This window comes from Leptodactylus fuscus, chromosome 1, assembly GCF_031893055.1.
Source record: "Leptodactylus fuscus isolate aLepFus1 chromosome 1, aLepFus1.hap2, whole genome shotgun sequence".
NCBI lineage: Eukaryota > Metazoa > Chordata > Amphibia > Anura > Leptodactylidae > Leptodactylus > Leptodactylus fuscus.
In genome coordinates, this window is record NC_134265.1 from 80231457 (window position 1) to 80248304 (window position 16848).

Sequence of the window (16848 nt, forward strand, 5' to 3'; positions counted from 1 at the left end):
CTATCCCTGCCTGTACAGCTATCCCTGTCTCATAGTCACAAAGTTCACATTCTCATATGGCCCGGATTTGAAATCCACTATTCGTCTAAAATGGAGGTCACCTGATTTCGGCAGCCAATGACTTTTTCCAATTTTTTTCAATGCCCCCGGTGTCGTAGTTCCTGTCCCACCTCCCCTGCGCTGTTATTGGTGCAAAAAAGGCGCCAGGGAAGGTGGGAGGGGAATCGAATTTTGGCGCACTTTACCACGCGGTGTTCGATTCAATTCGAACATGGCGAACACCCTGATATCCGATCGAACATGTGTTCGATAGAACACTGTTCGCTCATCTCTAGTCATCTGTATTCTCAGTATTTATTTTGTAGGGACATATTACTCCACCCTGTACTGCCTTAGTGTATGCCCACACAGAGGATTTCAGTGCTTTTTCCAGCATGTGATCTGCCTGAGAAAAATGACTACTATCGACCTTTTACTGCCACTCATTGTTCCCAACGGGAAATCGCATTGTAGTTCATACAGCTTGGGTTTTCTCACAAAAGGAATTGAATTCTATGTTATAGGGAAATAAAAACAGCAGGTCTATTCTTTCTGCAGTTTCAGCAGGGGTGCCCACATTCAGATTAGCTACAATGAGTAAAGCTATATCTATGTGTGGACACTCAGCAGTGTAAAGTGCTAAACTGCAGCAGATATCTGTGGCCTGCACTGATTTTTGTAGATTTTTTTTAAAAAATATAGATTGTGAGCCCCAATGTACATTTTTTTTTCCCCCTATAAGTATGTCTTTGTAAAATGGGAGGAAATCCACACAAACACAGGGAGAACATACAAACTCCTTGCAGATGTTGTTCTTGGCAGGATTTGAACCCAGGACTCCCATGCTGCAAGGCTGCACTGAGCCACCATGTTGCCCTGATTGTTGTAGATTTGACAGCTGTTTTTACTCATTGCAGATATAATCAGTATGAACTATTGGTTTGCATTGTAAAAAAAAGAATATACTGTACAACGTGGTATCCTGTTATAATAAGCATAGTCAGCTACGTTTTTCAATACATTAAACAGAAGTCTATGGAAATGTTCAGTTTACAAGTTAATCATTGTTGTAGTCCCTTTAATACACCTTCCCACTTATTATTTTGTGGATCAGAGCTGTTGACTGGCTTAAAGACACCACATGATGTACCACGTGAATATCATTAGTTAGTAGTGCTTTCTTTTCAGCAACCTTTTCGCCATTTTGGGTCTGTTTAGTGGATGTAATTGGACCCATTATTATGACTAGAATAGGACATCCTAGTTATATTCTTATTTTATATAGGTCATCTTAGTGACAGATTCCCTTTAAACTGTTCTTCTTAACGCCCTAATTCTGACCTGTAATTCACCTTATAGCATGAATTTTGGAGACTGTACTCATATTCTGCAGTATGTGTCTGCTACACATCACTGGTAATCCAGGCTAAACATACAGGTCATTTTACCTGCTCCAGCAATAATACAGGACTTTACTGAAACTGAGCAACTAGACGCCTCGCCTCACATTGTCTCAAAGAGGTGGAGACAGAGGCATTACTCTGAACCACTACCTAGAAGTGAGTAAGAATGTGCATGTGACCTTATTATGTTCCCATGATAGTCTGTGTACACATGGAAGTCTAAGAGTGTAAGGATATAATATTATAATACTGCTATTCTGTACTGTTTATAAGAGTTGCTATACTTTGGATCTGAACTCATTTTATAAGACATACAAATGCAGCAGTGCCAATGCTGAAATTTAAAGGGATTTTCCTTGACACTGATCCCTAGGATAGAACATCGATATTAGATTGGTAAAGTCCAACACCCCCCGATCTCTGTTTGCAGAGTTTGTGGCAATTGGGTGAGACCGTTTCCTTTTCTCAGGCCATTGACATCATGTTCATTGGTCATATAGCCATGTTGCAGCTCAAGTCCCATTCATGTGCAGCGATATGCTTTGTAAGCATTGAAGAGGCCACTGCGCTTTGTCCAAATGCTGCAGCTCCTTCAATCAACTGATCTGTAGGGGTTCCTGATGTTGCCCCCCACTGATCTGATCTTGAAGATCTCTCCTAACGTCAGGTGATCAATATCATAGTCCTGAAATATACCTTTAACCCTTTATTTTGTGTGTCTTCAATTTTTTTTTGTAAAAGGTATAACTTTACAAATAGCTGGGATTAAAAATATTCTATTGTTTTATGTATGCAGCTCCTATACAAACCTATGTGTCTTAATGGTTATACACTAGCTATATATTGGATCCTGCAGGCATAAAGCCTTTCATTTGCTCCTTTTTGCTTACCTACAGTATGAAATGTCAATGAGCAAGAAACGGGACAGATGGAAGTGGGTCAGGTGACCATAAACATGAAATACTTTCAGTCCGAGCCTGTCGAGATTGATAGGACTGATTGACCATATTATGTATATGTGGAGGCCTCGTGACTCTCCGCTAACAGCAAATGTTGATGAACAGAAGGATAAGGAATTTGGATTTTGACAAAGCCCAACGCTTTGTTCTTAAGAGAGATAAGAAACCAGAACTTCTAAACAACATTTATCTAATGTATCCAACATCTATATAATGTACAGCTCTGCGCAAAAGTTTTATACATGTGTGGGGAAAATGTTCCAAAATAAGAATGCTTTCAAAATTGACAATGAATAAAATGAAGTTAATAAAGAAAAGAGAAAAGCAGATTAAATCAATTTCTGGTATATTTGGTACCGTCCTTTGTTAGTTCTTCTTGGTACACTTGCAAATTGTTCTTAAATGAATTTGGCAGGGAGGTCGTTCCTGCCATCTTGGAGAACTAACCACAGATCTTCTGTAGATGTGGACTTTCTGAAATCCTTCTGTCTCTTCGTGTAATCCCAGACATACCCAATGATGTGGAGATCAGGGCTCTGTAGGAGACATGCTATGACCTCTATTTAGATTTCTACTTTTGAAACCATTCTTACTTTGTAGCATGATTTTCCACAAATACCTAAAACTTTCACACAATACTGCATATGACAAGCCTGACGATAGAATACGTATATATATATATATATATATATATATATATATATATATATTATAAATAGATAAGAAAAATAAGCATATAGCTCACCACCTCCAGTTAGCTTGATAAGTCCTTATAATTCCTGGGTGCACGATCCTGGCCTCTGACTAAGGCACTTTGTAGTTGAAGCATATAGAAAAGGATAGTAGGATCCACTCGACCAGGTAAGTTAAAAAATAACTTTTAATCCGACATGGTTAAAAACACACACAAAAGAAAATAGATGTGAAATGACAAAAAAGAAGAAAAATGGTGATTAAAACCACATTCTGATAGCTCTAGCTGACGCGTTTCAAGACACAAGGTCTCTTACTCATAGCTTTGCTTCTAGATACTGAGGTTGACACTTCCGTTTAAATGCTGAATGCTATTCAGCATTTAAACGGAAGTGTCAACCTCAGTATCTAGAAGCAAAGCTATGAGTAAGAGACCTTGTGTCTTGAAACGCGTCAGCTAGAGCTATCAGAATGTGGTTTTAATCACCATTTTTCTTCTTTTTTGTCATTTCACATCTATTTTCTTTTGTGTGTTTTTTAACCATGTCGGATTAAAAGTTATTTTTTAACTTACCTGGTCGAGCGGATCCTACTATCCTTTTCTATATGCTTCATATATATATATATTATACAGATTTTGTTTAAAGTCTGAAATCAACTAACTCGAAGTTCACCTTTGCGCCTGGTCTATGCCTGGGGACTCCATTCTATATTTTGCTTTTCTCTACGCATTTTCTACCCTTTTCAGGCGGAAACCTGGTAGACCCCATTTTATTCTATGGGGTATACGGATTTCTGAAAGTACCTGCTTTTTTAACTTGGGTTAACCACTTGGGAACCCCCCAAATGAAAACCCTAATGCAGGTGTGAACCTAGCATTAGCCCACATGATGACCGTAGGCAGTAGAATATTACAATTATATGCAATGACTATGGCGCGTGTTATTTTTAGACGTATTGGAGCAGTTACGCCATGATTTTTTGGTGTATATATCCTTTGATATACTTTGATATCTTGGTATATTTAGTCCTATGAGTAATATGTCGTGATATTACTGTACTTTGGTTCTTTTTAATCAGAATATGAAACAGAATATGACTACTATGGTGCCTGTTTATACTGGACATTATTGTGCATTCCTTGGCTGTTTTGCTCTTACAGCTGTAGGAATATTTTTATTATATCTGTATGCTATGCATTTTATTAGTTATAAAGAACCATATATTGTTTTATAGTCAATGTATAAAACTGTTCCAAGAGGAAATAAATGAGCATGCATTATTCCTAATGAGCACTACTGAACATAAAATGTGTTGGTGGGAACACTGAGCTCCTAGCCTTTCTTTATAGGAGAGGGGTTTTTTTGCGGTGTATTGACCTTAACACTAAATGCTTCCCACAAAAATGTAGGCAGGAAAAGCTGTTTTCTAAGCTCTGAATGGTTTCCTTTTTCCTTCAATTGACACATCACTTTCTACGACTTCCTTTCAAAATACATTGTGGCTATTGTTCCCAGGGAGAAGACTGGTTTAGCACATACTAGGATCAACCTTCTCTGCTCTGTAACATTTTAACATTTTTCAAGATGGGAGAGACACTTTGTAAAAGAAAGTTATTACTGCTATAACATTCTCACATAATCCCCACCTTCATTTGTGTCTCATTATAATAGCACCCTTAGACCTGTTAACAATCAGCTTTACTAAAAGCAATGGGAATGCCTTTGGCATATGTTCCCATTTATGCACCAAAAATATTGAAAAAAATCCCAAGCCATTTCATGATATAATACAGTTGTTGACGCATTGTCTGCAATATGTTCTCATACTGCTAAACTGTGCCCAGAGAATGTGATACTTTGATTACATAAAGACATAAGGTATCTACATAATGCTATGCCTGTTAGATGACAGACAGTATACCATATAGTGCTATACTGCACTGTAGGAATTCCAAGTGGTGCCTACTCTGTTTAGCACTACTTAGGCATATAAATATATGTCTGTACTTACCTTTCTTCTTGGATCAAAATTCATATGATGTGTGGCTCAGGATGACAAGCTTTTCAAAAAAACATGATTCTGTAATATTCTGTTACAAAATGTCTATTCTATGTATGTTTGTGTGTGGTCACCCAGAGGTTTGTTGTGAATTCCAGCCTGTTAAAGGTTTTTGTGTTGTGTCGCAATATTATACTAAATTGTAAAGGGAAACAGGGCACTCACCAACCAAAAGTAAAATTTTCAAGCTTTAATTCGTCATCATTAAAAAATGGCACTTAGACAGCATACACAATCGGAGATGGATTAAATGGAATGCAGAGACAATGAAGCAACGACCATTTCGTGCTAGACGCACTTCATCAGGCTTACTTAAAATTTTACTTTTGGTTGGTGAGTGCCCTGTTTCTGTTAGGAGTATTTAGGTTCTTTAATTTCTATTTTTCTTACCTGGGGAGTTTTTGGCTGCGCAGTGTCTGGGGTGGCATCCTGGCGCTGCAGGGTTGTCCTGTCGTGAGTATTGGTGCACACCTTCTGACTTGCATGCGCGCACTGCTGGTAGGCAGCTTTATCTCCTGGTTGATTAGTCTGTCCTCCCATTTGCACCTGGGAGGAGTGGTCTCTACTCTGTATTTAAACCCATGCCTCCCATGGTTCTGTGCTGAGTGTCGCTTTTACAGAGCTAGGCCTTAGCAGGAGGAGTAGGTGGTGTTCTGGGATAGAGGAAGTTCCGTGGTTGATTTTTGGGAGGTTTGGGTGAACGAGTTGGTTTGTGTGTTTTCCCTTCTGTGTTCACCAATCCTCCCTCTGTGTATAATTGACTGTGTGAGTGAATTGCCTTATCCTTTGATTTTTACTCAGTTTCCCTGTGTTTGTTTCCTAGTGTATGGTTCCTTCCCATATTGGTTTGGGGGAATCCTTTCCCACATTTTTCCTGTGTGCTGCTTGTGTTGTTAGTCAGCGCACACCCTTGTCAGTCCCTGTCAGTAGCAGCTTCACTTGTTCGTTAGGGGTGACCCCCTTTAGTCTCCAGTCCCTAGAGGTCTTATAGGGCATTCCTTCTCCCACTTCCCTCTAGGCCTACGGTATCAGTGAGAGAGGAGCTGTCGGGGTCAGGCTTAGCCTGAGTACAGCCGACCCACACCCGTGAGGCAGGGACCGGGATAGCTAGTGGGAGTAGTGCAGGGCGAGATTCCCTACTGCTATCCCTTAGCCCCGTTGCAGCTACCTGGACTGACATAACAGTTTCCCTTTACAATTTTTTGCCCAAGACTTTTTTATATATTCTTTGAACAGTGAGCACCACCTATATACCACATCACTTTGCCTGCTATTCATACCTTGTTGCCGTATACACATTGAGGTGTTGTATTTTAACACAGAACGGTGCCACTACTTTCATATATCTTTTTAGTTTATTATACTAAATTGGTTTCATGAGAACCAAATTCAAGCTAAGTGGGTGCACATGTGTAACAGAGTCAGCATGTAGTCCGTCTGTTCGAACAATCACCACACATGATAGAATGAAGATCAATCCATGAATAGGGACCATCTAATCTTTTTCTCTCCATACCCTTTATTTTTATTTTTTTGGTTCATTTTGTTTCTAGGAATTTCCACAAACTTATTTTCCTCTTATGTTTTGGGGGACACCTACATTCTCTAGCTTGTGCATGCACCTTCAAAACCTGTTTGTCAGGTTAGTACATTCCTGTTATGGTGGCCATTTGGAACTTGTAGCAAAGCTGAGGACACACCCAACACAGTGCCTGCAAACTGGAACCATTCCACTGGATACAGGACACTTGTGAAAATATTTTTATCTAACCTATGGTCTTACATTAGAAATTTAGCATAATTCCCAAATTCTGGAACCCTGATCCTGAATATGAATGACTTAATATCTCATTAATAAACTAATGTTTGTCTTATACATGTGTGCTTTCTTATCTTTCCTCATGGCAGGACAGGTCCAGTTATGTGTGCCCTAAGATGACTAGCTTTTCGAAACAACATGATTTCGCCATACCCTATCACCAAGAGATCTCCTACTTATCTATCTGTAGCCATCCAGAAGTATTCTGAGCTGGAACCTGTCAGGATTTTTCTAACATTTTGTGATATTTTTTTAATTGGTTTAAAGGGAATTTGCAGTACTTAGAAGAGTATTTCCATCTTAGCCTTTAATGCCTGAGGCCAGAGTACTCTCTATGGCTGCCTTATGCTGTTTCCACAAATTCCATAGACGTTAATAGAACTTATGGAAATACAGGAGTTTCCATAACAGTGTAACTCTATGCTTAGCAATGAAAAGCTAACATTGGAAGCCCCTTTACCCAGTATATAGAGCTAAGGTAAGGGTAGACACATTTACAAATTCAGAGTAGACTTCTAGGTGGTTTCTGGATGGAGGTAGTATCTCGATAATACTGTATTGTAAATTTAAAGGCCAGAGCTGTAGACTTTTGGAGTGTTAGCATTAATAATCCTATTACTTTCCCCAGTGACCCAGTAGATATAGATCCAATGTGTGTGTTTGATATGTAGCAGTAGACTTACAGTATGTAAAGTAGGTTCACACAAAATCTTAGTAAGGTCATTGGGCAAATAGACAGAATATTGGTACAAAATTGTTTGATATATCATCTAGTGAAAGGAAGCTTACAGTTCTGGGAAATGCTATATCCACGGCTGCTCGGTTACATAGTTACTGCACAGACACACAAGCAGTTAGTGATATCATCAGATCATTTATTGCTGGCAGACATTCTGGTAATAGGAGCAATTCCAGGCCAAAATCCTGAAGTTCCCTAGCTGAACCTGAAAAATATGCCTTACGGTTTTGATAAAAATTTCACGGCCTGTTTATTTATTTATTTTTCTTGACTTTGGAATGATGGAGATGAAATCTGAAGGTCATCTGAAAGGCAACATGAATTTATAATGTTGGGTCTATATGACCATTTTTGGAAACTTTTATGTAGTTAGCATAACAAAAAAAAATGTACATCGTAAAGATCTCACATATGTAGGCAGCATGGTGGCTCAGTGGTTAGCACTGGAGCCCTGGGTTCAAATACTGCCAAGGACAACATCTGCAAGGAGTTTGTATGTTCTCCCCATGTTTGCGTAAGACATACTGATAGGGGAGAAAAATAATTTAAAAAAAATCTCACATACAGTCCTATGAAAAAGTTTGGGCACCCCTATTAATCTTAATCATTTTTAGTTCTAAATATTTTGGTATTTGCAACAGCCATTTCAGTTTGATATATCTAATAACTGATGGACACAGTAATATTTCAGGATTGAAATGAGGTTTATTGTACTAACAGAAAATGTGCAATATGCATTAAACCAAAATTTGACCGGTGCAAAAGTATGGACAAACAATTCAAGTTCAGTTAAGTTAGATGGTCGCCGAGCATGGACAGCCCGCTTCAAATCATCCCACAGATGTTCAATGATATTCAGGTCTGGGGACTGGGATGGCCATTCCAGAACATTGTAATTGTTCCTCTGCATGAATGCCTGAGGATTTGGAGCGGTGTTTTGGATCATTATCTTGCTGAAATATCCATCCCCGGCGTAACTTCAACTTCGTCACTGATTCTTGAACATTATTCTCAAGAATCTGCTGATACTGAGTGGAATCCATGCGACTCTCAACTTTAACAAGATTCCCGATGCCGGCATTGGCCACACAGCCCCAAAGCATGATGGAACCTCCACCAAATTTTACAGTGGGTAGCATGTGTTTTTCTTGGAATGCTGTTTCTTTTTGGACGCCATGCATAACGCCTTTTTTTTATAACCAAACAACTCAATTTTTGTTTCCAAAATGAAGCTGCCTTGTCCAAATGTGCTTTTTCATACCTCAGGCAACTCTATTTGTGGCATACGTGCAGAAACGGCTTCTTTCTCATCACTCTCCCATACAGCTTCTATTTGTGCAAAGTGCGCTGTATAGTTGACCGATGCACAGTGACACCATCTGCAGCAAGATGATGCTGCAGCTCTTTGGAGGTGGTCTGTGGATTGTCCTTGACTGTTCTCACCATTCTTCTTCTCTGCCTTTCTGATATTTTTCTTGGCCTGCCACTTCTGGGCTTAACAAGAACTGTCCCTGTGGTCTTCCATTACCTTACTATGTTCCTCACAGTGGAAACTGACAGGTTAAATCTCTGAGACAACGTTTTGTATCCTTCCCCTGAACAACTATGTTGAACAATCTTTGTTTTCAGATCATTTGAGAGCGGGCTGTCCATGTTCGGCGACCATCAAACTTAACTGAACTTGAATTGTTTTGTAGAAAGAAATGGTCCAAAATACCTTCATCCAGGATCCAGGAACTGATTAAAAGCTACAGGAAGCGACTAGAGGCTGTTATCTTTGCAAAAGGAGGATGTACTAAATATTAATGTCACTTTTCTGTTGAGGTGCCCATATTTTTGCACCGGTCAAATTTTGGTTTAATGCATATTGCGCATTTTCTGTTAGTACAATAAACCTCATTTCAATCCTGAAATATTACTGTGTCCATCAGTTATTAGATATATCAAACTGAAATGGCTGTTGCAAACACCAAAATATTTAGAACTAAAAATGATTAAGATTAATAGGGGTGCCCAAACTTTTTCATAGGACTGTATGTAATTGTATGGATAGCAGACAACAAGCTAATGAAGGATGAAGTCTGGGTAGACCTTATTGTCAGGCAGATTCTGTGGCATTGTCTGGTTGGTTGGCATGGTTTTCAAGAGCGCTTCTCAAATTGAGGTGGGCCTCATTGGTCTTTTTCAGCAGAAGTGAATGGCAGGATGACAGGGATAGGATGGCAGTGATTATTGTATCATTCGTGGGCTCTTCTTTACTTACAAAAGTATCGGATTTTGCATTAGAACTACTCCTTTTGTGTATATTTTGATGTTCTACTGGTTTCAGGAGACCATTTTGTAAGATAAATGAAGTGGTTAAGGACTGACTCCCATATATACAGGGTATTCATAACTGAGAGAATGTAACACATATTTATTACCTTGTAAAGATACACTATGTACCTACGTTTTATCTATACACAGATGTTTAATGTGTTTTCTATTGGTGACACGGCAGATGTCCAGGCGTTAATCCAGTTCTGTCCAGATGCGTTGCAGCATTACCTCAGATATGGACTCCACTGTTTCAATGCTGCGTCATTTCAGGTTATTAAGATTCTGAGGTTGGAGGGGCAGCACTGAGCCCTTGATACAGCCCTACATAAAGAAGTCATAGGGTCTTGAGATTGTGAAGGCCAGCAGACAATTAGAGAATCATTGATGGTGGTGCAACTTATCCAACATTCTGGTAGAGTTTGCTTCAAATTTCGGTGAACATCCAGATGGACATGTGGAGGTGCACTACCCTTGTAATATACTAGGTTTTGCAGATCTTCCACTATCTGTGGTTTGCAGCACTTGCAGTTCCATGCCAGTCAGCCTTGTTGACTTTCCAGGACTACTCTTTGTACAGTAGTCTGCAGTCTTTGGGTTGCCCGCACTTTTTCCATGACGTAAACACCCAGTAATTTCAAATTGTTTCAGCCAAAGTGAAATGCAGTGAGAACATTTACCAAATTTACACATTTCACATTTGGCTCTTGAAAAATAAAAGCTGTGCTGAGATTGGTTGCTATAGGCTATGATTGGATGCTATGGGTGACTAAAGCAGTTTGGTTGGATTTTCAGTCACTGACGATTAACCGCTAATGTTACTTTAACTGCCAGCCATTACTTTTGTATCATTGAATCACTCTCTATATAGATATGTCCATATGTCCGTATATCACTGTAATCAGTGCTTAAATTGGGGAAAAAAAATTAGGGGGGGGGGACTCTGAAATAATTAGGAGATAAAGCTTCAGAAACCCTGGTTAAGACCAATTTATAAGGGAAATCAGAAAACAATGTTTCAAATGTTTCAATGTTTGGTTATTACACCACAAATCTGCTGTTTTAAGAGACAGTAGTGTTCTTCTTCACAGGCCATGTGACATCTCATTCATGTATCATCAGCTCATTCTCATTCAAATAAAATGGACTGATCTACAATACCAAGCACAGCTGCTGTACAATATGCTTGGTTTCCACCTTTTCCATATAGTGTGGTCACTTTCATCAGCTGATAGGTGAGGATCCCAGGTATTGGAACCTCTTTGATCGTCGATTGATGACTTATCCCAAGAATATGTCATTTATTTCACAAGGCCCATAGATTTATAGGCTCATAGAATGATATTGGCACTGTGTTATGGCTCCATGCTACAGAGAGTCATAATCTTGGCATGTGAAGACAAAAACAAGAACAGCACCGAGCTGTACAGTATTGTTAGGTGAGGGAATATTGCGATAAGAGTCAAATCGACTCTTTCCTGGTGGAGTTGTAGTTCACAACTACCAATAGCACATTAGAACTGTTTTACAGGGGGTTCCTCCCTGGTTGGAAATGAGCAGCAGAATTCTTATCACCAGTGGTGTCAATCGAAATGCCAGAGGACCAAAGTAAAGGAAAACCGCGCTTCACCCAGTAGATGGATGATAAACCTCTTTATTAAAGTTCGGAACAACACAATGCGTTTCGGGCATCAATTGCCCTTTTTCAAGTGTAAATGAACGATAACCTGTACCAGTATGAACAGTCAGGAGCAGCCCCAACAGAAACCAACCTTCTTGGAGGCTTTCTAGCCGAGCCTATAATCTTGGCATGTGTCAGTATTCCTATTGCTCTCTGTTTTAGTAAAGTGTTGAATCTGGTGAAAATAATCCAAAAATTCTTGTTACATATCATAAATTTAAATTAATAGTCGGAAGAGGAAACTAACAAACTACAACCAAATAATCTTTCTACAAATTCTTGCAGTGGGGAAAACAGAACAAAGAGATATTAATCCATGCTGGCACCAAGACATCCATATTAATAGCAACATCTTTTATGTGGCTGAGTTTGCGGTTGCTTTACACAGCTCTCCTCTCTTTTATTTCACAATGCGCTATAAATATATCATTTGTAAAATCTATGCATTGTTTCAATTTCTCCATTTTTTTATCCCACATTTGTTTTTGATTGGCATCTTCGCTATGACATCTAAAAGAGGAGAAAACATTTTTAGCTCTGGCGTTACATGCAGTGTGGTTGGTGAGGAATTTTAACTTGTGTCCATAATCGGCCAGGCGAATATTGCTGAATGTTTATATAGCAATGATGTGAGTGGAAATGTAGAGACGCTGGGTCTGTTGATGTTTCAGCAGTGACTACCACTTTTAAATTCCTAAAGTAAACTTAGTGGCTACTTTGTGTGCTTTTAATTATTGCCCCGGAGTGATGTAGATCCTTCATGTTATACAGAGATACACCCTCCTCCCTCCACTGTGAAAATATCACTAAGTCCTCCATACTGGACCTTATGCATTATCTTACATTTAGTGCCATTTACTTAAAATGACTGAAAGTTATAAAACATGTTTTAGACTGAAAAAAAATGAATTAAAGAGGTATTTTGGAAGTCCCAAGTGGAGCCTTGAGCAGTGATGCAATAGTTTGAGCCCCTTTATGCAACTCATGACCATCCTACATTTTAATAGCATTTACATTTCTCATTCCTTCTTTTCGCTATGAAGGATTGTTCATAACATGTCTGTGTATACAAGCTATCCATCATCCCCATACCTTCTTGGTGCTCCCCACTTAGTAATCATGCTCCCTGTTTTGTACCAGCCCCTCCCCTATTAAATGCTGTTGACTATCTGATATTTTTACCATTAAACAGTTAGTTGTTTCCTTTGTGACAGTGGAAGGCAGTGTAGCATTAATCTTCTCACTCCAGTGCACCAGTGGACAGGAGTAACACATTTAAGATGTACAGCCATCATAGGAAATCAGAAAGGAGATCAAAGAATTTTAACCAGCCCTAGTATGTTGAGTGTGACCTTAAACTTCCCCGGGTACAGGGCCAAACTTCAGTTGCTATAACTGCAACCCCAGTAATCCGAGTCGGACTGACCCAACAAAGTAGCAGAAGACCTTCTTGTGGGCACTTAATAAAGCAGGACCCCCAAGAGTCTACTTTTCTTGGATTAATTTCCAAATAACGACCACTACACTCAATCACTGGCCTCAGCAGTCATGCACCATACATGCTAGCACCACTGCTGGGGCCAGTAAATGACTGCAACGGCCATGTGCGGCCCACAGAGTAGCAGAATTGGCACAGTAGGGGATTAAAAAGATGAGTTTAGGATTTTTTCATGTTATCCCTTCGCCTCCTCTTGTCTAAATTCAAGCCTGGGCAGACTGTTTAAGGACCCTTTCAGATAATGTTAAATAAAGAGGAATTGAAACAGACATCCAGGTCACATTCCTCTTCATTTACTGGCCCTCTGGCTTTTCTCTGTGGCTTAGATGACTGGGGACTAATTAGCCAAGTGCCCGGCGTCATCGTTGCTGTGGCTGAATACTCGTGGAATCAGCACCCTGCTTCGATTTAGTGGGAGGTAGATTTAGGGTGAAATTTGGACCTCATTTTGGGGCAGAATCAATGGCAAATTCCTACATGTGAAAGAAGTTAAAAATGAGAAATTTAAAAGGACTAATAATATAAACCATTAACTAATTTATGGAATAATACTACATTTTCTCTTCATATAGTAGGCCACACGTATAGGTATAAAGTCATACAAGGCAAAAAAGTAATTGATAATTACAGGATTGTCAATGAGAAATATTTTTTTTAGTTCTGAACAGGAAAAGATTAATACAGCCTATATTTTTTTTGTACTGAAATACTGCTGAGTTTTAGTCCTCTTAGTCGTCCTGCATATGGTTTCGATGATACTGTTTTATTGGACTAACCTAATTTCTCTGAAATTATAGTATTTTGTATATACAGTCTCATGTATCTTAATGTAAACTTTGGGAGCAAAAATAACCAGGCACTGACTTATGTTTAAAGAAGTTTGCTTCTGCTTCCTGAGTCTCCCTTTGTTACATAGCTTTCTAACTAGCATGGCTCACACAATGTTTAATTTGAATGTGAGTTTAGATGGTTACAAATCCCATCCACCCACACAAAGTGCTGGAAATTGCATTTACAGTAGGGTTTAGAGCACAAATGTAGTCCTGGGAACTTGGTACTCGCACCAACCTACATTGTTGGTAATAATCCATGTTGTTTTATCTTCCTCAGTATTCAATAACATCCCTGAAGACAATTCCAGAACTATGCAGAAGATGTGATGTCCAGAACGATGACAGAGCAGGTAAAAATGGTTTGTATGTTATGTAAGTCAGTAATAAAATACATTCATAAGGACTATTGAAGGGTCTATTACCCCCTTACTGTATTTGGTTATGGATTGTAGGGCACTTTAAGAGTTTTACTTGTATTCCTTTGTTATTTCAGATAAAACTGTTGTTTTACATAAAAATATGATTATGCTAATGAGGCTAATGGTGTCCCATGGTGATAGCTCCAGCAGGAAAAGGGATACCTTGAATAAGGGGTAGGGTTTGAGTAGTATGTGTGGCTCATGATAACTGTAGAAAGAAAACTGCCTGTAGCGCACCTTTAGCCTAATTTGTATATTTTGAAGAAAAAAAACATCTTTTTCTGCAAAGCAAAAGTTGCACTTCACAAATCAAAAACTCTTAGGGAGGGTTCACACGGTGTAACGTGCCGCGTGATGTGGCACGTAGATGCCGCGTGAGCTTTTGCGCGCCGTTCACGCTCTCATTGATTTCAATGGGAGCGGGGATCGTATGCGCCGCGCTATTTTGCGTCCGTTACATCACGCGGCACGTTACACCGTGTGAACCCTCCCTTAGAGTGCTCTACAACCCACTATAGTTAGTCTATATATAGGAGGTGGTAAACATCCTTTAAAGTCTTCCAGGTCCTTTATGGGTAGCAAACCAATAAGAGTTCCAGGTCAGAGACATAAACCTTTACATAGACTTACTATTTCCATTAAGTATTAGGAAAATGTTTCTTTTTGTACCATGTTAGCTAGTGGGTACGAAATATAAAAAAAACAAAAAACTTGAGAGTCTTCAGTAGTTGATACCTTTTTTAATGGCTAACTAACAATGATGGTAGATTACAATGTTTCGAACCTGAAGAAGAAGCCGAGAGCTTTGAAACGTTGTAATCTACCATCATTATTAGTTAGCCATTAAAAAAGGTATCAACTACTGAAGACTCAAGGTTTTTTGTTTTGTTTTTTTTATATTTCCATTAAAAAGTTATTTGGTCTATTGTGCAAATAAAAATGTAAGTGTCCTGTGGGTGGTCTCAAGTTAGGAAAGTGCTATGTCTCTTGTTCATATAGCCTGCCCTACGTCACTGCTTTGGTCTTATTTGACATCTCTTTGATGTTAATGTCCTCTACATTGAAATCTCGCTGCAGTTTATGCTCAGTATTAAAATATATGGCTACAGTGTATGCACATTACATCTGTGAAAGTATTGCCCACAATGGAACTGACAACAAACTATTTGCTGAGGTCAGTAGCCACATTTGGATCTTAATATCAAGGACAGTGACGTTGCAGGACAGTGGAGACATCAATCGAGTCCAAGGATGTGGCATTGAACATGGCTTATTAATGATTTGCAGTGAAACCTCTTTGAGAAGACCACCCAAAAATGCATCAAAAAGTAGTCTTCTAGAGAGGTGGTCTTCTCAAGGAGGTGGTTTTGGAGCAGTTTCACTGTATTGAGACTGTTTTTGAGACTGTTTTTCTCTATAATTATATCTGTATTTGGTTACAAAGGTAAGTTGGAAATATGTTTAAATCCGTACCCAATGATGTTATTGGTTTAATACCCTTAATGCACTTAGCAGACTGCCTTAAAAAAGCTTCCCTGGTTTTTACACCTAATCAAGTGTTATTTTAGGGTATGTTTCCTTAAAAGGTACCTGTTATTTAGTAACTTATAAATGTTCTAGAGTCATGGTAGAAGTTTTGATCAGTGAGGGTCTGGTTGTTGGGACTCCCTTGGATTGCTGGACAGAAGAGCCAGAAGAACAGAGCTGAGGCCAATGCCCATTTGTTTGGTTCTCCTTGGAGAACCAGCAAAGCAGTTTACAAATCGGTGCCCCAAAAACACTAAGCACTTATTCACATGACCATGCTGTGCACTCGGCCATGAGAAAGTACATTTTGCACCGCCAAGTGTAATCCCAAGAGTAACCTGTGTTCACAGATCCCTCATAGATTTTATCTATTGACGGAAACGGCATTTTGAATCATTTCACAGATTGGTCACACGGTTGAGTGAATAGATCATATATTTACATTGCGGCCATGTGCTGGCCATTAAAATAAAGGGTAGCACACAACCGTGAAACCCTGTCTTGTCAATAGGTTCTAACCCAGCACTCCCTGGATTATCTGCAGCCCAAGGGGCACATCACTCAGCTATGCACTTCTGCTCCCTCATTTCAGCTGTCAGTCAGCATCCTTACCCCCTCCCAATTATGAAAACTCCTGACCTGTCACTGGGACCTATAATAGCACTGCATAAGGAGTTTTCTTATATTTGAGATGGATAACATATTTGTACTTTAATTGAGAAAAATGTAGTAAAATTACCATAAACCAACTAGTTATCAGCAATATGTTGGATGTGAGAATTCTTACAGATGGACTCCAAAAGTAAGCTCAAGGCATGGCAGGCCATGTTGGCACCTCATAGGTCATATACCTGGGATATA

At 39.2% G+C, this 16848-nt stretch overlaps 1 protein-coding gene across 1 annotated transcript in view; it reads left to right on the forward strand.

Moving 5' to 3' along the window:
* Positions 1 to 16848, forward strand: part of SNCAIP (synuclein alpha interacting protein) — a 184226-nt gene that overhangs the window by 79647 nt on the left and 87731 nt on the right. Inside the window, exon 4 of the mRNA XM_075272296.1 lies at positions 14319 to 14391. Coding sequence (XP_075128397.1) covers positions 14319 to 14391 — 73 coding nt within the window. The remainder of the gene's footprint in view (positions 1 to 14318; positions 14392 to 16848) is intronic.